The sequence below is a fragment of the Chrysemys picta genome, chromosome 6, assembly GCF_011386835.1.
Source record: "Chrysemys picta bellii isolate R12L10 chromosome 6, ASM1138683v2, whole genome shotgun sequence".
NCBI classification, from domain to species: Eukaryota; Metazoa; Chordata; order Testudines; family Emydidae; genus Chrysemys; species Chrysemys picta.
Window position 1 is genome coordinate 98885775 of NC_088796.1, and position 21656 is coordinate 98907430.

Below are 21656 nucleotides of genomic sequence, written 5' to 3' on the forward strand. Positions count from 1 at the left end.
TACAGGGTATCTATATTCTAGTTGATATAACAGCTTGATATGAGTATGGTGAAGGATTTGTACTTGGTACTACTAAGACTTATTTTAGACAGCTAAAGTTACCAGACTACATGGATTAAGCCTTGCTGTGCATTTAATTAACTTGTTTACTATATTGTAACTATTTACTATAGCACAGCTTCTCATATTCATCACTAAAATACTTTCACCTGTGGAATTCAGAGATGATCCTTTGTTGTTGATGGGGTCTCCAGGACTAAGCGCTTCCTAGCCACCAGATTTTCTGCTTCCAGCTGCAGGACAAGTTGGCTGTTCAGTTTCTCATGAGCATTTTGTTTTATAAGTTTATTTTTTTCATTAGTTTTCATGCAATAACTACTTCATTTCAGCTTCCAGCTCCTCTCTCTCTTTTCTGTGGTGAGGAATTAGGCCTCTGGTTTCCCTGGAATAGCACCTCTTGAATGGGCTCCTCTCTCCTTCATTGCGGCAGCAGAGAAGCCGTACAAGCATCAAGCCAACTCAAGATGTTTAGGCAGCTTCTCAGAATGCTTAGAGGGCAAGCTATTACCTTCTGCCCTGGCTCTGCCAAGATACGGGCTTGAGAAGGCGAGCTTCTGCTGCCACAAGCTGCTAACCCTCGCTCTGCCAGGTCCTTGGGTTTTGAGTGGGAGAAGTGTGTAGGTCCTTGACCCCGGCCTGAAGCCATGACTCGACCATGGGAGACTCAACAAGGAGCATGAAGATTCCCACAGAGAGAAGAACCCCTGAACAATGAGGGGTAAGTCTTGTAAATTCCAGAGACTTCAGGTCCCAAAAAAGTAGAAGCAAGTGTCTCTTTGTAAACTACCAATATGTATTGTTAATGAGTAAACCATGTACAAATTGTGGTTTAAAGCCTTTCTCCTTTGCCTTCTAACTCTTGGGGTGAGAGGGAATCTTTGTTGGGGTTTTTCTCCTCAGAGGGGCTCTTTCACAATGCCTCTCTGTCAGGCTCACCGACCCTTTCCCACCCTGCAGTATATGTGGGCAGAGAAGCATGTTTCTCCTGTGAAGCCCTGCTTTAGGTTGCAGTCTAATGGGACTTGTGGCTGTCTGGCTTTCAGCCCACAGATCCTTACTCTACCAGGGAAAGGTGCTCAGTCTGATAAGTGGGAAGGGGTCTCTCTCTCCACCCTTCCCACTGGCTAGCTTACTTTAAAACGTCATGAGCATTCCAGACACTGATCAGGAGGGAGGCACGTGAGTATTTCATTTCTTTGACAGCTGCACTATAATGGGAATACAAGGAGGTTAGTGAGAAATCCCTTTCCGTGTTCAAAATGACCCCTGCTTTACTCAGAGTATTACTCTGAGTGATACTAAGTCAGTCTGAAAGGAGCTAGCCAGCCTGGGAAAGCAGGCAGGCATCCTTTCAGGTGCTTGGGAATGTGTAGCAGGCTATTCCCACAATCAGGGTGTCTGTACCAGTACCCCTCGTTGGTTGATGGGTTCCCACACCATGATGTATAGTGCACTACCTCTCCCCATACACAGCCAGGGGAAGTACCACAAACACACCATCAAAAAAAAATTAAACATAAAGGAATTTCATAAGTTCTGTGAACCTGAGGTTGTTGCAGCAGGATTGCCACCAGCGGAAGACATAGTTCCATTCTGAAGGTGTGACTTTTTTCCAAAAGACCCCAGGGAGAATAAGAGTGAAGACATACTACACAGCAATTTTAGTGCCTCAGCTATAACCATTAAGACAAAGATTTGGAATGAGGGGCCGTTGGTTCTATTCTGGTCAAATCATTTGATGTGACTCATCTCACAAGCAATGGTTCCTAATTCAGTAGCTACAAGGAAGTCATGTTGACAATAGGGTCATCCTAAACAGATATCATGGGCATTCAAATTTACAGGATGAGGAACTGTTCAGGGAAACAGAAAAATCAGTGGAGTAACCGAGATAGCAGAGAGGCCTCTACTCTCACTATCAAAGCCAGCATAGTCAACACCAAGAGTATTCAAGAAGGGACCATTCCCCAATCAGAGTTAAAATTCTGGAGAAGAAGCTCCCAAGAAAACCTATAATATTTTCTTCCCAATCTAACAAAATTCTCACCATGATAAAGACAAAAGGAGCATTTGTGTACGAGAGCTCATAATTCTTGTACAAAATCTTCCTTTTGATCTACCCTCTGCACCCCAAGTCCTAAAAAATGGCTGTTAATCACAGCAAGACACACATTGCAAGTTATGAATTTATGTCTGTTCATGGACAATATGCCAATCAGTGCCCTGTCCAAAGATACAGACCCTCTCATAACTTGCCGGATGCAATAGAATATCTGGAAGAGGTGTTTCTAAAATCTCTGAGTACACATGCTTTTACTTCACTTCAAGAGCCCTATCAGTGGCACATCTGAACAAACACACATAATTTTGGCTGCACAGATTCAGACCTAGTGGTCCATCGAGTCCAGTATCCTGTCTGATAGTTGCCAGTACTAGTTACTTCAGAAGAAGGCTCAAGAAACCATGTAGTGGGTAGATATGTGGTGGTAGATATGTGGTGATCACAGGAGAATTTGCCTCCTGCTTCCCATTAGAGGTTTATGATTCAAACATGACTGTTTACTTCCTGGTATTGGAAGGGCTATTCCCAGAGGTCAAACTTCTTTTTGGAAATGGAAATCAAGCCCTGGGCTCAGAAGAATCTGATGATTTTAAGACCGTTTACACAAAGGATATAGAAAAGAGGGAAAAGGGAGAGCCAACGTCATCCTCCTAGTCCCCTGTTGGCCCAGGATGCACTTCAGACTTGATAGATAGCCATAGAACCTCCATTCCACCTGAAGAAAGCACCAGACTTCTTGAAGCAGGGTTGTCTTCTTCATCCAGACCTGGATAACCTACAATTAACAATCTGGGCATCAGAAGAGAGGTGTGTAGTTCAGCAGGGTTTCTCTATTAGCCTCATCGATCAGTACTTTTTTATATTCAAACAGAACTGAATCAGGAAATTCCATTTATTGGTATGGTCAAAATTATTTCTGGTGTAAGGGGGAAATAGAAAGCTCTCTGGGACACAGACTGTCTCTTTCTTTGTATAGTAACCTGCACAGTAGGGCCCTGACCTCTAGATGCTACTGCAGTACAAATAGTACAACTGGTGATCTGCGCTACACTAGAATTTTTACAGAATGGTTGCTTGGAGTCTTACAATCAAGCACCTTTACAAGACGTGGTAACTGCCATAGCACCATTCTTTAGGCAGGCACATCAGACTTCCCATTTGAGTATCATCAAGTTTCAGGATTATTCAGAATGACAGATTAGTCTGTTGCAGGCCTTTCTAGTTGGTATTACCTCTGAAAGACAGGGTATAGAATTGGTTTCTGTATCCATACAAGAACCACATTACTATTGTTATGTATAAAATGTTGTTCTTACACCTCCAGAAACCTTTCTGTTCGATGTAAATTCTTTCTACAATTCCTGGGAAATGGTTCTCCCATTATTTTGTTCCAATCACTAGCACCCCTTTGGAACGTTGTGGTATAAATTGGCATTCCTAGCACTGTAAAAATATATCTCAAGCATATTGAGTACACATATCAACTGTACTCCGTTCATCTCATTCCATCCAAAATGCCAGGGCATTTGGGGCCTCTACATTGCTGTGGGTAATATGTTAAAATCCTGCAACACTTGTCATGCTGCATATCTGGGAAACTATTCACAAAGGAAGAATCAAGTCTCCCTCTACAAGATCCCTGGTGGTATTATGTGGAAAAAGTTTGAGCCTCAAGGGAGATTTGCAAAGTAGGTAAGAAGGTGTTATTGGATGGGCTCCCAAGTAATGTTAAATTACAAAGCTCTTGCTTTTTGGGGTGAACTTCTCTTTGCCTGTTGTTCTACTATAATAATAATAATAATAATAAAGACTCTCTTCATCCTCTCCCCTACTTCTGCGATTCATTGCTTGCTATTTCCCATTAGTGATGTATGAGGAGGGAAAGCTGTGCAACAGAATGACAAATTTCTTAAATAGTAATTTTCTTTCTGTTACCAACTTCTCTCCTCATTCAGCCCATCCTAGTAGCTGGTAAATGACCAGAATACAATTTTTTACAATTGATTTTTTTTCTCTAAAGGGAGACTCAGACATATATATATAAATAACCTTCAAGTTATTAGGATACCAAGTTATCTTAATGCTAGTAATCTGTTGGTGGGGTATTTCTGCAGCTTTGGAAGAACTCTTCTGGTGGTCTGAGCTGAAGACTGGGCTTAGTTCTGGAGTCTCCGGCAACAACACTGGACCACTTCCAGATTCTACAAGTGGAAGGCGTTACCCATTAGTGATGAATGAGGAGAGAAACTGAGAAGATTCTCAGTAGTATACTTTTCAGTATGTTCGGCTAGCATGGCTGGTTAGCTGAGTGCAAAGAAGTGTGTCCTAACAGATTCACAACTGCTATTTAATCTGTAGCAATTTTCTGGTTCCCCCATCCTCCCCCGCCCCCATTTTGCCTCAATTAAGATGGCTCTTAAATCAATCAAATGTATGTGGGCCAGCTTCTGATTGGGCATCACACATACTGTTGGCAATTGCCAGGTGCCAATCCATACATTGCAGCGAGACAGTAAAGTGCAGTTTTGCTACCTCTATTCTTACTCCATCTCCTACTTTCAGAACTATGAGAAGCTCCACGCTCTCCAAAAGAGTGAGTGTGTGTGTGGGTGTGTATCTCCCCCATTACCCAACAGGGGTACCATATATGCCATAAACTTCATATGCATGGGTAATCTGTGCTACTAGCAAGAGGAAGCTGCACAGAGTGGGAAGTGGACCTGTGCTTCAATTTTTAGATACTTGTTTTGGGGGTCCAGTTTCACAGATCATTTTTGTCCTCTTTTTTTACATCTAATCAATGAAACATTTGCTCAAATCAGCAGGTTCTTCGAGTGCTGGTCTGTGTGTATTCCACTGTGTACTCCATGTGCCTGAGAAGAGAGAATTCTAGCAAGTAATGTCCATTGGTCCGCTCCTGTGCAGTTTGTCTCCTTGTCCTCCGTACCTAGGGTATAAGAGGTGGTGCGGACCGATGCCTTTCCCATTCCTTCTTGCTACACGTTACCTGAGTTGGAATCCTCTGGTGTCCGAAACGGATTCTCTTCTATGTTCTGATTTCTAATTCTGTCCTCCAAAGCGCTTGCAACCGCTTCCAGCCTGCTGTCATCTGCAAATTTTATAAGCATACTCTCCACTTCATTCTCCATGTCATTAATGAAAATATTGAATAGTTTCAGACCCAGGACTACAGAAAGTTTCTTTCACATTAGCAAATGTTTCTTCAGTGTTTATTTCACAGCTTTAAAGAAACAATCATTGAGAGTTCTTATCCTTCCACCACTAAGAGTTTTACTTTATCATAGTGTTCTGGGATACTATCATCCTCCAAACTATTTATAGCTGAACAATGCAGAACACACCTTTAAATAAATATTTGTTTCTTCACTCAATAGATACAGTTCAATTTATTTCAGGAGCCTTCCTCTGTTAATACTTTACTCCAACATGCAGCCATAGAATCTCTCATATGTAGTTTGAATCAAAATGGTAAATTAGGAATTTTTTTTAAATGTTGTAATGTCCCGTTCTTGCTCTTAATACCTACATGCATGTAGGTATTAAGAGTTAAACCTTACACCTATATTTAAATATGGCATTCTCACCAGTAAAATGTTAATCATAATGATAACAGCAGTTTTGTAAAAGTAAGTGAAATTGTAAGATACTAAGCATAAAGATAGAAATGGAAAAGACCAATAGCTGTTATCTCATCTATCCTCTTCAAGTATAGATTGTTTCCTACATATTTTCTGATCCTTTACCAAAAATAGGTTTCAATGTAAAGTTATGTTGCTTTTGATGTATCTGTGTCAGTACTGTTTATTTTAAAAAAACAAAAAACAAACAAAAAAAACCCTACCAATTGGAAGAAGACGACTGATAATGAAGCCTTTGAGGCAATGGTTTAATTTTAGTGGGGTCAGTGGAGATAAGTTGATGTCCATGTCAAGGTTCTAAGTTTATACCAGGAATTATTTTATTCAACAATCTTCCATAGCTGCACCTAAGGACTGGACAAAGGAAACATTTAAAATATAATTTAAATTAAAGAATTGAAAACTGAGCACACTCAGTCAACAACTCTTCAAATCCTGTGGTGAAATCTGGGCTCACTGAAGTCTATGGCAAAACTCTCACTGATTTTAATAGGAGCAGGATTTCATCCTCACTGTTTTCCTAATAAAACTAAATTATTCCTTCATAAAGATTTGAATTTTACATACTTTAGGTCTACTCTGTGAAACAAATTGGTTGCCTCAGTTCAGTTTCCAGTGGATAGGCATCCACATCACACAAATCATCACCTTAATAGGTACTGATTGTCTAAGGCCTGGTCCCCACTAAGTCCCTACTTCGGACTAAGGTACGCAAATTCAGCTACGTTAATAACGTAGCTGAATTCGAAGTACCTTAGTCCGAACTTACCGCGGTCCAGACGCGGCAGGAAGGCTCCCCCGTCGATGCCGCGTACTCCTCTCGGCGAGCTGGAGTACCGGCGCAGACTGCGAGCACTTCCGGGATCGATTTATCGCGTCTTAACCAGACGCGATAAATCGATCCCAGAACATCGATTGCGTGCTGCCGGACCCTCCGGTAAGTGAAGACAAGGCCTAATTATGACAGTCTTAGGCCTTGTCTACACTACAGTTTTGTCGACAAAACTCAGCTGATGTAACTCCCCTGCTATACTCACATAATAAAACCACCTCAATGAGAGGCATAAGGCTTATGTCAGTGTAGTCAGGGTGACAGTGTCTGTGTAGACACTGCATTCCTTACATCGGCTATTGGCTGTGATAATTGTCAATTTCACGGCTCTGCTGCTGCCCGGTCTCCGCTCCAAGCTTGGCTGTCACCCAGGCTCCTTGCTTGGGCTGCCTCCTGGGGTCCTGGTTCCATGCTGGATTCCCGGTGCGGATCTCCCAACCAGACACAAGAAGCCCAGCTTTCCCCCAATCCCAGCTGGGAGCATGGAGGCGAGAAGTCCTGGTAGCTCCCCCAGCATCCCGCTTACAGCTGGGAGCGTGGAGGCGAGAAGCCCCCTAGGGGGCAGCTGGTCTTCTGGTGGGGAGCAGCGTGGAACTTAGAGCCCTGGCTCTCAGTCCCCCACACTGCCCCTCTTCAGTTGGTGGAAGCACTCCTGGTTAGGACGTGTACCACCGACAGAAGGAGGGTAATGTGGACATCAGACACTGCAGTAATTCCTGTGGTGGCTGTAAGTCGACCTAACATAAGTCAGCTTATCTTTGTAGTGTAGACATAGCCTTAGTGGAAAGACCAACGACTATGTCCACATTAGGTAAAAAGATGTATGTTTAATACGTTAGCTGGTTGAGGTAAACCTTACATTCCCCCATAGAGTTTACCTCGGCAAACTAATGTGTTAATGCTGTAACTGCTTTGTTTACATAGGGATTTTAATACGTCAGTAAATGCTGTTTAAAAAATACTCCTTTTTTCCTAAAAGAAGTCAATGCCCAAATAGACATGAAAACTCCTCTGCCCTCTTTCTTCTGTACTCCACCCACATTAGGATAAAGGCTAAGCTCACTTAGAAATGTGTTTAAAGTCTCTTGTTTCTAACAAGTTTATAGAACGGTCTCCTTGACCAACGTGGACAAGGCTTTTTTTAGAAATGTATAATGAAATTGTACTGTAGATAACTACATGGACATGGATAAGCAAATGTTAATGAAGGCCTTAGGTGATCATCTTTTCATTGTTCTGGTGTTACTTTATAATAAATTTATTAGCCACTAAAATTCTAAACCAGTGTAATAACTGATAAGTTAATGGAAACTTCTAAATGTTTCTTGAGCATAGAATTGTATATTGTCCATATGTATTTTTCTCCTTGTTAATTGCATTGCATGATTTTTGTCTGTAAACCAAAATATTTTCTATTGGGAAATATCCCAGTTGTTAAATTACTGTACACAAAGGAAAATATTTTTTTTTTAAATCTGTTAGGTCAAGTGTTTTTCACTGCTGTTTGCTTGTAATAGAAATCTCCAGTCTCACCGTAGGACTTTTTAATTTTTTTTATTACATTTACAGTGGTTTCAAGTGGTAATCAATCGTGGCCACTTGGCTCTATTCTTTTAACTTGAGAGAGGATTGACCTATGAATCTTACAAATGATTTTGGAAACTTTTGTGTCTACAGTATTTCAAGGACTATTTTTTGGTTAACTGTTCTGTTTTTCATTAAAAAAAAACAGTAATACAAAGGGGATGTTTGTGTGCGCTCTAATGGAAAAAAGAGAAAGTAAACAGCTCTTGTCCTTATTTCCCAGCAACACAGGATCCAAATTAGAACAAATTTCTTAGGCTAAGCAGAATACTTTTGGAACATTGTCACTGCAAGCAAAGGAGCTGTGCCAGAGTTGAAGCTGAAGGAGAAACCTGTTTTACATTTTTATATAGTTCATTCCTCTGAAATTCAGGCTTCCAGAAGCTGCCAAGTAATACTAAGTTTACAGAGCCACAGCATTTAAAACTGAAGAGTCTGATATCATGGATTTCGCCATTTTAAATACAATTCAGTCATGAATAGTGAGAAGATTCAGCTACAGTTTTCACAAACTACTGTAAATGAGTATGTATGTATGTTATGGAAAATGCACAGAGAATGCAGAAGCATGCTGCCCATCATGTGACCTCCAGTACCTAAGAAGTGTCCTGAAGTTAATCTGATCTTATAGATGATCTGGGATTCTTGTATGGAGTTGAATTCAGTTCAGTTCCCAGTGATAGTGATTCTAATGTGTGAGTGGTAATCAGGTTGATCCTAATTTAAAGAGTCCAAGAGTCATACCATAGTTATGTTGGGAATCCATTTATTTCTTCCTTTTAATTTAAATTATATTGCAGTGCACTGTAAGTATGGGAAAATTTGAGTTCAAAATTCTTCTGTAGAGCTGTTTTGGAATCAAGACCTTGTTGATGCATCCAGCTTTGGTAGGGCTGATCCCAATGGAAACTTACATTTATCTGTATTAACAGAAATCAATTTCACATAAAATTGTCTAAAGCTCTTGTGTCTAAAGATCATATCTTCATGGCAAATGCAAAATGTCACAAAAATTTTAGTTGTGTTCTGATTTGTTTTGGTAGGTAGCTCTTTTTTGGATAGAAGGTACAATGTTATGTTCAGTTATAGTAAGCTGTTTTTATTCAGATTAGAAATTGAGTTATAAGCAGGAAATAAATTAACGTATTTTATGGAATGCTATAACGCTTTCTCTTTTTCTTCTAGAAAATTGAAAATGGAAGATTTGCAAAACTCAGATATATTACACATGCCATGGTCAATAATACAGATTTGTTAATGATAACAAAAAGGTAAAGGCTTTTCCCTTTGAATAGTAAATACTTTAAAATGTACCACCAGACTGTTGGAATGATAATTATTTTAGATAAACAACTATTTTTTATCATTTTGGTAAGTATGTGTTTACACATGTGGATATATGGAGATATACATTATACATATATGTTCACACCTTTGGATATATGGAGATTTTATGTGTGTGTGTGTGTGTGTATATGTATATATATATATATACACACACATATGCACAGATACAATTTTTCCTCTCTCTCTCTCTATAAATAAATAAATAAATAGAGGAAAAAATGCATCTGTTATCTATGACTCTTTTGCTGCCAGGTTGGAAAGAATATATTTTCATATGCCTCATGTGTGTGGCTTCTATAATCCAAGGATGACTAACTTGCTTTCATGTTTTCTGTAACTGAGATAGATAAATTGAATATTTAGTCAGGATGAAAACAGTGGGATTCTATATGTACTCAGGGATCCACCTGTGTAAAGCACATTGCAGGAATGGAATCTAAGTAAAGATACTCAGTAATAAAGGAATGGAATTTTCCTCTAAGACTCAAACATATTTAATAATGGAGCATAAATCATTTCATTTTTTCTGTCTGGGGGTTATGTTTCCTCTGAGAATATCAAGTTAGAAATAGAGTTGCTGCCTTGGCATAAAAGAAAGATGCTGATAGATGCTATTGTAAATAAGCACAGGAACCTGCAGAATTTAGGAGTTCTCTACACTGGGATATCTAGGAAAATTAATCCGAATTAACTAAAGGTATGAATTTGCAGTGCGTTAGTTAAACCACATTAAACCTCTTATGTGGATACTATTATTCAGAATTAAAGTAGCATTAATTTGATTTACCTGAATTCACCTCCAAAGTTAATTATGCTAAACCGAATTAAGGCCATTTTAATTTTGAATAACAGCATCCAGAAAGGGGTTTAATGTAATTTAACTAATGCACTTTAAAAGTTAATTTGGATTAACTTTCCTGAGTGTCCCTGTGTGTCTTTTCAAAAGTTATACTATGTGGTTGTTGCATGTAGCTTGTGGGAAACTATCTGAAATAAGACCACTTCACTGCACCTAACATTTAGTTCCTAATTTCTTTGGTGCAGGGAGGGGAAGTATTTCATACCGTTTTATTTTCTGCTTTCATTTTTGAACTGTTTATTCTATTTTACTCTTTTTAGTGGTGTTTTGTTTGTGACAAAAGGAACATTTGGACAGCTGACATGTGAGTGGCAGTACACTTACGATGAGTTTACCAAAGAGCCATTCATCGTTGATGGAAGAAGATTACGCATTGAAGCCAAGGTAGGGTAGATGCCTGGCTAATAGTAGAATGAAATGTGAAAGTATCACTTAATTTTTTTTCTTTCTGAAGTAACCTTTTGACACATTTAAGGAGGCAGCTCAGACTTGTCTGTGGGGGCTTGATCATATCCGAAACTAACTTTCCTCTAGCGAGTGGATCAGAATGGCAACTCAGCTTTCCCAATTTAATTTTTCAGTTTCCAGTTTTTAAAGTCAATTTTGGGTGATGGCAAGGGGAGTTTCCTTCTCCCCATTCACCTTTTTTTCACCTTCCATCCAGACACTTTTCTTCTCTGGGGAAAATGTTTATTAAAATAAACAAACAAACATTTCCCCGGGTAGGATTGTACCCTAAACAGATCACCTGCAGATCTCTTTTTCTGTATTTGCTGCCCTTGCTCTCAGTGTGGTAGAACCAGCCATATCTGCCAAGATATCCTCTCAGGAATTACAGAAAAAGAGCTCTGCAGTAATTGCTTCCAGCTCTGCAGATCCTCAGTCAGCCAGAGTAAAGAGGCTTAGGATATGCCTACACTTCAATATAAGCTCATGGTTAGTGAGACTCAAGGCAGCTGACCCTACACCGGGGGGGGGGGGGCGGGGAGAGGGCAGATTACTTCTGTTTCCCTGGAGTTGATTGAAGATTCTTGGGATAGAGAGGACAAAGAAAGATTATGGTAGTATAGCATACTTTTGGTGGACTCCCAGGGCCCGAGTGGGTGGGAGGCTGTATCCACACTGTAAAGCAATAGGGCTCAAAGCATGAGGGTCCTGGCTTGACTCTGGCTCAAGCCCTCCACCACTGCAGGGTCCTAGAACCTGAGGTCTGAGTCTGAGTCTCAGAGAATTGTGTGTAGACGGAAGGGGGGTTGGACTCAAGCCTGATTCTAAGCTTGGTCTTATAGTGCAGTGTAGACATACTCTTAGAGTCTTGACAGCTTCTTGGGGGTCCTACATCCCCCTCCTACACACACTAACACTCCTCTGGAGACACTGTAGTAAAAGAGGGTCACTACTCTTCAACACCTGGGACACAACAGGAAAGGCTGTCTTTCCAGATCAGAGTTTTATCTGGGTAAGTCCAAATACCCTCCCTAGAGCCCCTGGCATAAGGGTTACTTGGCAAAGGGTCTGGTATCCTTTTCCTGAGAGGAATGGAATTTGGGAGAAGATTTGGACTCACTCAGGAATACCTTTTTTATTCAGCTGCGTGTCTGACAATAAGGGTCATAGGAGTGTAATGTCCTCTCCATGGATTAGCAGCAACCAAGATGAGGGATTGATCCTAAAATGGAATTCACTATGAACGTGAGTCCGTACATGAGAGAACTGTCAAGAAAAAGTTAAATTTAGCTCCAGTACACGTAGGTTCTTACGTAGTTTACTTTAGACCATTGTTACACAGAAAATTTAGCACAGCACATTTTGCTTTTATTAACCTGCCTTTTCCAGGTAGAGTAGATTATTTTATAGATATAAATATTTAAAGTGATCTACAGTGTATTAAACAGAGTGATATGTTGTAAAGTAAGTTTTTTGATTAAAAATTGTTTTATTATGTAGACTGCACTTTGAAGGTCACTTTTGTAGAGCAGTCAGAGTATAAAAGCATTATACATTCATTAACTTTAGAAAAATTAAGATCATATCTTAACTTTAAATTGTTTGTTTTGTAGGAACGAGTTAAGTCTGTATTTCATGCCAAAGAGTTTGGAAAAATAATTAATTTTAGGACTCCAGAAGATGCCAAGGTAAATACAAGCAACTGCTATTTAAATTATAGTAATACAGTACTATACTTTTGTTAAAAAGCCTGACTTCATAGGAGCATTGACATGGTAAGGAAGAAATGTTCCATACTTAGTGTTTATTGAGGGGAATGACCCTGAGGACTGCAGGTTCAGCTTCTCTGTTTTCTCAGGGCAGATGATTAAATAAGTGCTGTTACTCATTTTGGAGAGTAAACTTATTTTGTGAAAAGTAAGTTGACTTTCCACTTATAAATGCATCCTAAAAATAATAATTAGCATTCATATAACACATATCATCAAAGTATTTTACAAATATTAACTTATCAATCGTGACAACATTCCTCCAGCTATAACTGATATTCTGAAATATGACATTTTCCTCCATGAATAGATTACAGTGCTCATAGCTTAAATAGTTGAAGTTTTAGTGGACAGGGGTAGAAAATTTGTAGTTGCATTTTTTAAATTTATTGCGCAGTGAATTACAATATTTCAGAACACACAATAAAAAACTCCTCTACACATAATTGCACACAAGTACTTATAGTTGTTTTTACAGTAAACTTTTTTGGGGAACACATTTGTAATGAAGCTGCTTTATTTGGTCAGAATCCAATAATTCTACATGGCTACTAAACAAACAGAGACCAACAATAAACTAGTTAGTATTTACTTTTCAAAAATGCACAGATCTAATGCAAAATATCTCCTTGCTTAGGCCCATGTAAGACTTTATTTTCTGTAAGATTATTGATTTGACTGTGTGAGTGGTAAGCAACAAGTAATATAGTAGAGCCAGTTAAAATACTGGGTTTCAGTGTATTAGTCTTTCACTGATAGAAATCAAAATGCAGTATAGCTTTGGTGAAAAGTGAAGATGAGACTGGAGGATGCATCCTAGTCCCTAGAGAGCATTTATTTGCATCACAGAACCATTCTACTAGTTTGGTTTAAATAGCAAGCCACACGTGGAAGAGAAGGTTTTCAGGTCAGATTTGAACTACTGGTAAGCTGCCAAATTCATGTGGAGGAAACTTGCACAATTTCTCTATCTGGTTCTGGTCAGTGTGATTCATTCCTATCTTCCTGAACCGCAGATTCATCTTTTAGTGCCTCTGCATATTCGCAGTTGTGAGATAGGGTGCTCCTAATGTCGAGTTGTAAAACTACCTTAAAAAGCCATGTTCATTGAGTGCATGTGTGATCTCAAATGAGCTTGTTGTCATCACTGTGTGTGCCTTAATTCTTTTGCTCCCACCACAGACAGTGAACAGAACTCATTTTCATATCCCTAAGCTAGGTCTTCTCTCAGTCTAGCTTATTATTTTTCTCGTGGTTAGTTTGTGTAGAGTAGTATACAGTGTTTCTCAAATGCATCCACCAGGGGCTTTTCTTGTGGCCACAGCCTCCTGGGTGGTGATTGGGGTCAGAGGGGTAAAGCAGCAGCCTCTCCCCCAAGGCTGCCAGCAGGGGTCACGCCCTGCCAGTCTTTAGGGACACAAATGCTGGAGTGGATGACCTGGGGTGGTGAGAGGCAAGCTTCAGGTGCGTGGCTTAGGTCTCCATCTCTGTCCCGGGGTCCATTCCCGGGTGCAGGGTGCAAGCAATAGGCTTCAGCCCCTGCTACCTCCTGCAGTCCCCCATTCATTCCCCCTATCGCCCCTGGCCCCGTTGCCTCCCTACCCACCTCCCCATCCAGGGCTTACTTGTCCTCTGGCTTGCCGGGGCTGAGTAAGTCTGCTATGAAAAGTGATATTTGTGTGTTTGTTAATATCACTTTTCACAGCAGACTTAGTAGCTAGCTGGGAGGCTGTACAAAGTGATATAACATACAAGCATCACTTTTCACAGCACCAGCAGACTTACTAGCCAGAAAGTCTTAAAAAAAAAAAAAAAAAAAAAAAAAAAGGCAACCAAAAAAGCAAAAGAAACAACAAAAGACAAGAACATGCAGAATACCTTCTTTGTGTTTCAATTCTGTTTAGGTCCAGTAAAGAATAGAGACAACTGTACATTATTTTTATTGTTGAGTCTGCAAAAAAAAAAAAAAAAAAACACCACCTACATAAATAAATGACAATTATTTGGACATGTATATGTGCATATTCATTTGTTTTTTCCTAAAGTTAATTAAATATTTTAGGAAAAATTGTCAGAGCGGCCACCAGCAAGAGTTGGTGGCCATACTCTGAGGCCACCAAAAACATTGTTGTCAGAACCCTGTAGCTTGCTCTTGTTCCCTCATGGGGACCATGAGTGAGTCCCGAGCCCTGTAAGGGTTTCAAGAGGTTTTCTTCCTCTCCTGCCTGATTATCATACCAGAGACTGAGGCCCATGTCCAGTGCCTTCTATGTCTTGGTAACTTTGTGTGTAGTTTGTTGCACCTTTGTTCCCCAAACTAGAAGGGAGAGATGCTTGGGGCTCCAGGCTTCGCTGGCTTCTCAATTCCTACAGCCTTCAAGGGGCTAGGTGTACTGAGCCTCTGCACTGAGGTGCTCTTACACAGGGCTCAAGATGCATTGTGCTGCTCCAGCCTCAGCACCACCTTCTGTCTTAGGCCCAAGACAGATCTTAGGCCTTATATTGGGAGTAATCCCTTACTTGGCACCGCCAGCACTGGCTAAATCAAAAACAATACCACAGACCAAACTGGCACTGCTAATTAAGTCCTCAGTGGCCTTCGCAAAACACAGAAAGCAGCGATTTCTGTGTGTACTCCTCATTTGGCACCAATGCCCTCAGAACCAACTTCAGAGCTATCCTCTGGTGATGATGCCTCTGCCTTGGCATCACAAGTCAATGCAGGTAACTGTTAGGGTAAAACAAAGGAGAAGAGGAAACATCTTGTCACCAGAGAGGTAAAAACAACAGAAAAAGGAAATGCCAGCCCTCTTCTTCCTTGTACTCTCCAACCCATGAGGGCCTCTGAGACACAGAAATGGCACCACAGACACCTTTTCTCCCCACTCCTCCAGAGCCACAAATCGTGGCATCAACCAACTTGGATCCCAGTTCAGATCCTGATAACACTTTTGAAGTCTCCATGCCTGCCTGGGATCCACCACTGAAGCTACTCACTATCCCACCTCATGCATTTCTGCTACTTGGCTCTGTGCCTGCACCAACTTCTCCAAATTTCACCTGAAACCGCTTCAGGGTATCTTTGACCCCATTCAAAGATGAGTCTATAGGGTCTTCTGACTCTGCCTTGAGACGCTGGTCATCTTCTCACCTCAGATCCAGACATCATGTTACCCTATATAAAGAACTCCATGAAAGCCCTCTGAAGACTACAAGGCCAGCTCCAGTGTACCCTTCCAAGCACCTGTACCTCACCCAACACCAATACAGCCTTCCTTGCTGCCACATACTGGCACCAGATCCCTCAGTTCTGTAAGATCTCCCTATATTTGATGAGACTTCTTCATGAGAACCATAAAAGTTCCCTTTGGAGGAACAGACAGATGATACCTGATCAGAGGATCAGGTGGCTGCATTGGCTTAACCTTCTGACAGAGACCGTTTCAGGAATGATTGAGGAGAATGGCAAATACTCTTCTGCCGGAAACAATGATGTCAGATCCCCTGCTTCTGATACATAATTTTTCAGTGATGAGGCCCTTGAGAACATCGATGGGCCACTAAGGCTGCTGCCCACTCCTGGAAATTTACACCTGTCTTTTCCTTGAGTTAGATGAAGTCTTCCTACCCAGCATTATGTCTCAAAGTCAGGCTCCTTCACAACACCAAGGGATGCAGTCCCAGAGGCAATATCAGCCATCTCCTAAACCTATTGGTAACTGACTTCTGCAGTATAGGAGCAGTATTCCTCAATGCATGTCCTTGCAGCCCTCCACACTGGCTTCTAAACAGCAGTTTTGATAGTGTGGGTTGAAAGCTGCACATGAAGTCACATAGACTTAAACAAGAATAGAGCTGGCCAGGAGTTTTCCAAAGAAATATTTTTTCATCAGAAAATGTTGATTCGTTGAAAACAACATTTAGAGAGGATTTCAACAGGTCTCTTCATTTGAAAACCATTTTGGAAAAAAGTTTGGCAGAACATCCCATTTTGACATTTTTATAACAAATTCTCATTTTTTATTCAAAAGGACTTCATTTTGAAATTGTAGTTAATTTACCCTGAAAAGTTACAAAAATCTAAATGAAACATTTCAAAATTATTGAAACATTTTGGTCTGATCTGACTTTTCATACTGTTTTGGGATGGGAAAAAAATGTGACATCTCAACTTTGCAGGACGGAAAAACTGCTCTACCCTACATATGAACATTCAAGTTCAAGATGGTCACTCTAGGTGACATTATTCCTCTCTAATCACTTTGAGCAGAACAAACATACTAATAGCCCTAGAGTGGCCTCAGCACAGATATTCAGATCTCCTATAGCTGCCTTTGTTTCCAGACTGGCTGTCTCAAAAGTAAGAGAGGATTCTTCACCCCAACTCAGAGACACTCCACCTCACAGTGTGGAGGACAACCTGCTGTCTAATGTGTTACATCTTACTTGGGAAACCAGTACCATCTGCTTTAAAGACCCACTTCATGAAAGCCACCACACCAACAGTCCCTTAGGCAAGTTCCTCTAAGATAGATATACAAAGCAGAAACTTAGAGGTTCAGTGCAGACTTGTACCAGACACTACTCACTAGATTTAGTATCACAGTCTGATGCCCAGTTTGGGATATGAGGCAGTGCTACAGTTCATATTTATCTTAGAAATCCTTGCTTACTATCCTCCAGATGAGGCACTGCTTGTAAACTCCCACAAGTGGGAGTACACAGAGTCCCTTTAAGAAAGAGAAGTTACTTGCGAGTAACTGTTCTTCTTTGGGAGTTGCCTTTGTGAATTCTTGTTACCCCCTTCCCCCCTCCTCCACCACTACCTCTACCTTAGAGTTCTATATAACATCAGGACTCTGTGGTTAGGGAGAAGAAACTGAGGCGGGTGTGTGTGTGCACATTCCCCTATATACAGTAGGAGAGAGAGACATCACTTCCACACAAGGTTTCTTGTGTGTCTCCCCAGCAGACACTGCAGCTCTGTGCTAGGGCATCAGATTCCACAAGTATAAATGCACAGAGGCAATTCCTAAAGAACAACAGTTACTGGTAACCTCTTTCACACACACAATTAAATTAACGAGAATTTTGTTTGTTTATATCTTTTCTAATATCCTCCATTGGAGCTATTTCTCAATACTTGCCAATCTAAAATTAAGTAAAACAGTCTAGATCTTCCTAGCCCATCAGTCTGATCACGTCACCTACTGACTTTAATCTCTCTTTTCATCTTCTCTATTGCATTAAATTTAAAATACTTAGTCTCACCTTTAAGGGCCTACATAATGGTAATAACTAGCGCTTAAATAGTACTTTTCATCAGTGGATCTAAAAGCACTTTACAAAAGAGGCCAGTATGGCGCGACTGTTGCTGGAATGCTATGTCCACAATTCATGAAGGATGTTGAAAAATTGGAAAGGGTTCAGAGAAGAGCCATGAGAAATGATTAAAGGATTAGAAATCTTGCCTTACAGCGATAAACTCAAGGAGCTCAATCTATTTAGGTAAAAAGGGGATGGTTAAGTTACCTATATGGGGAACACATATTTAATAAATGGGTTCTTCATAACATAGAACTGTGTAGGGACTGGAAGTTGAAGCTAGCCAAATTCAGACTGGAAAAAAGATGTACATTTTTAACAGTGAGAGTAGTTAACCATTGGAACCAGTTACCCAGGATCATGGTGGATTCTCCATCAATGATCATTTTTAAATCAAGACTGGATGTTTTTCAAAAATATAGGCTCTAGAAATTATTTTGGGGAAGTTCTATGGACCATGTCATACAGGAAGTCAGACTAGATGATCACAATGGTGCCTTATGACCTTGGAATTTGAGTGTCCTCAGTTTACAGATGGGGAAACTGAGGCACAGAGCAGCACATAACTCCAGTCCTATTTATTTATCGAACCTGGCCTCTTATCAGCCTTGATACACTTTGTTTCTTTCTTCCAGGAGACTTTATCTCCTTTTTTTCATACTCCTCATGATACAGGGAATGCCTTTCCCACTCCGATCTGCCGTGCCAATATCCTCTTATTTAAATCTCTTCTGAAAACTAATTTCTCCACACTGTGTGCATTGACTTACTAGTATATTTATTTTAAATACATTTAAAAAAAAAAACCTTAACAGAACCAACAACATGTTTGTGCCTAAACTGACTAACAATATGATCATATTGCAGCAAGACTCAGTTTTGCTGGTTCCACCCTCTGCCAACTCTGTCATCTTCATTCTTTTTGTCACCTCTAAAATTTAATTATAATTGTTTAGTGGCAGGAACCATGTCATTCTCTGTTCTGTGACTTGCCTAGAATGCTTGGATAATATAAATGAATAATAATGTCTCTCCAGGATATATGCAACACAGTGGTAATTATTACTTTTCTAAAATGTTATTGTTCATATATGGCACCTGGATGCAGAAGCCAAAAACTGGACTGTCCAGGTAAAAACCAGACTGGTGGCAACCCTAACTGCAGATTAAGTAATTGGAATTTTAGCCTAGCCAGATGTCTTAGCAGTAGTCCCATATGTTGTCATGTGGGAGATTGGAATTTGAACTTCAAAAGACAGTATAAAGACAGGAAAGGCAGAGAAATACTATTGTAGATTATGAACTTTGCATAATGTTAAGATTTGATTAGGACCAGGTATTAAATGGTGACATGTCTGGCCATCCCAGCCAAATTTTTTACTGCATGGCACACTTTTTACTAAAGGAACTTTTTTTTTCTCTTAACTCCCACAGTGGATCCTTTCTAAACTGGAAGAAGTGAGAGAAAGTCATCCAAAGTTGTAATCACTGGAGAAGCTCCAAGACACAGAGAACATGGAATGCACAGTTCTGGCTATTGCATTTTAATTGCTGTTTAACATGTGAAACTGTTTGATTATCAGGGAAAAAAAAGAGAGAGAGTTTGTAATAGCTTCATTCTGCCTGTATAATATATAATCATAATCAAATTTTAATTGAGTAATCAGTCAGGTAAAATAGTCTGGTGATTAAAAAAAAAAAAAAATTCCTACCAACTTTTGGCTTGCCGGGTTTTTCACTTATGAAATTATAGACACCTAAATCTAGACCTGATTCCTTACAAATACAGTATAAACAAGCAGTTGTCTTATGTTTGATTCTTTCACGTCTGCTACAGAAACTGAGTTTGAGAATAATCTGTGTGATTTTAGATGGAGCACATCTTGAGGTGGTGATCAATACTCAAACTCTAGTTCTCCCATCAGTTTTCACATAGATGTCAGCCACTATGTTCTATTGAAATTCAAATGAACTCATCAGAGGTCAGGCAGACTTACTCCTACGACTTGAAGAAAATTCAGAAAGACTGCTGACCAGAAATGGCTAACTCAGATATTTAATCTTAGAGGGGCTTTTTATTGATAAATGTCATGGAATTATTTCCTTTATTTTTTTTATATAAATGAACAGTTCATGATCAACTTAAAATATAGTAATATCACTTTTAGTAAATTATTTTATATGCCACTCAGATTTAGCAAAAGCTTCAGATCCCATGACACACACATTGGTATTCATAAAAAAGAACAGGTCAGTTTACCGAAGGAAGTGATAATCTGGGGAGAGGAGAAACAGATAAATCTTTGGAATTATGCTGAGAGTAGTCGGACCTTATTTTAACTATATGAGTGGAGTTGGAATACTTGATAATGAAGTATATCCTGAGGTTTAAGAGTACTGTTCAATGCAAGAGTATTCCTAGGGTTACATAGTATTGCATGCAAAACAAACTAATAAATTTTAGAAGACTGCTGAATTAATCAAATTTTATATAAAAAACATGTTCATATTAAAATAATTTAACAAAAGTAATATTGACTTAATTCACATTTGCCTTTACTCACCTAATGAAACGATTTTTTAAAAGAGGTTAATATCCAATTGGAATAAATGTAAGTGGCAGCTGGACTTCAATAAAGAAAACCCTGCTGTGATGTCATATTGGGTTTTTTTTTTTCAATTTGCTGTTATGATGTGTGGATAGTAATATATGAGAATGACTTGAAAAATAAAATCTATAGATTAGTGGACATAAAAGGTGAAGGGGAACTGCATAGTGGTATTTGAATATATTGTCTACTCCAGATTTTGAAGACTATGGAAGGTCTGATGCATGTAGTATCTGCTGCCAAAATGTTATTTCCAAACCACTGTTTGGAATGTGCATAGTTAGGGAATTTAATCCTCCTGAAATTGCTGGTGCTGTTTGAGCTATCCAAAATGTTGCTTTGTTGTAAAAGCTAAAGTAAATGGCTTGCCAAACTACAATTCATTTCATGTATACCAAGTCTTTCCTGCTGTGGTGTTTAACCTTTCAGCTGGTTACAAAATATATTGTAATATTATTGTAATTTCCCCCAGAACATTTTATTCTTTGCTATATTGAATGTAAATTGAATCAAAAGAATATAAACAAGTTCCAAACTATGACAATGATTGTGTGTTACTCCTCTCATGTATATCTTTTGTAGTACAGAAAACATGAAACATGCACCAAGAGTACTTATTCAAGTTACATTCACACCAAAATAATAATGAATATATTGCCTTGTTTGATTGTTGGTAATGTCTTTAGCTGAATACCGGATAATACAAACTTTCTCAATCCCTGCTTTTTACCACTACTACTTCTAAACTTACACAATACAACTGGATCAAGAGCCTTATTATGATCCTCTCTTGAATACCATTTCATTCTTTCTTCCTATATTTGCTACAAATCCGCTCCTTGAATTTCTGCTTTTGGCCTCTCTCACAACTCATGTCTTCTTTGTACATACTCATTTGTATAGCCTTTTTGTTCTCTATTTTGAAATCATTCCTCTCTGTTTGGAGCTTTCTTTTGTTTGATGGGTTTGATTATCACCAACTTTTATTTTCCTGATGTACTCTGCCAATAAAATAATGTTGTGCAAATCTTATCTTCATCCTGATCACCTAATAAGTCCCTAGAGTACTTCAAAATTTTCTCTATTTCAAATGCCCAGTTCTT

The 21656-nt window shown here is 39.5% G+C and overlaps 1 protein-coding gene across 7 annotated transcripts in view; it reads left to right on the top strand.

The window, feature by feature from the left end:
* Positions 1-21100, top strand: part of VPS13A (vacuolar protein sorting 13 homolog A) — a 293421-nt gene extending 272321 nt beyond the window's left edge. For all 7 annotated transcript variants that reach the window (XR_010588882.1, XM_042850566.2, XM_005297727.5 and 4 more), the window contains 4 exons: positions 9383-9468; positions 10664-10787; positions 12464-12538; positions 19379-21100. Coding sequence is in view for 6 of the 7 variants with exons in the window: in XM_042850566.2 (XP_042706500.2) it covers positions 9383-9468; positions 10664-10787; positions 12464-12538; positions 19379-19429 (336 nt within the window). In the remaining variant the exon portion in view is untranslated. The remainder of the gene's footprint in view (positions 1-9382; positions 9469-10663; positions 10788-12463; positions 12539-19378) is intronic.
* Positions 21101-21656: the final 556 nt, after the last annotated feature.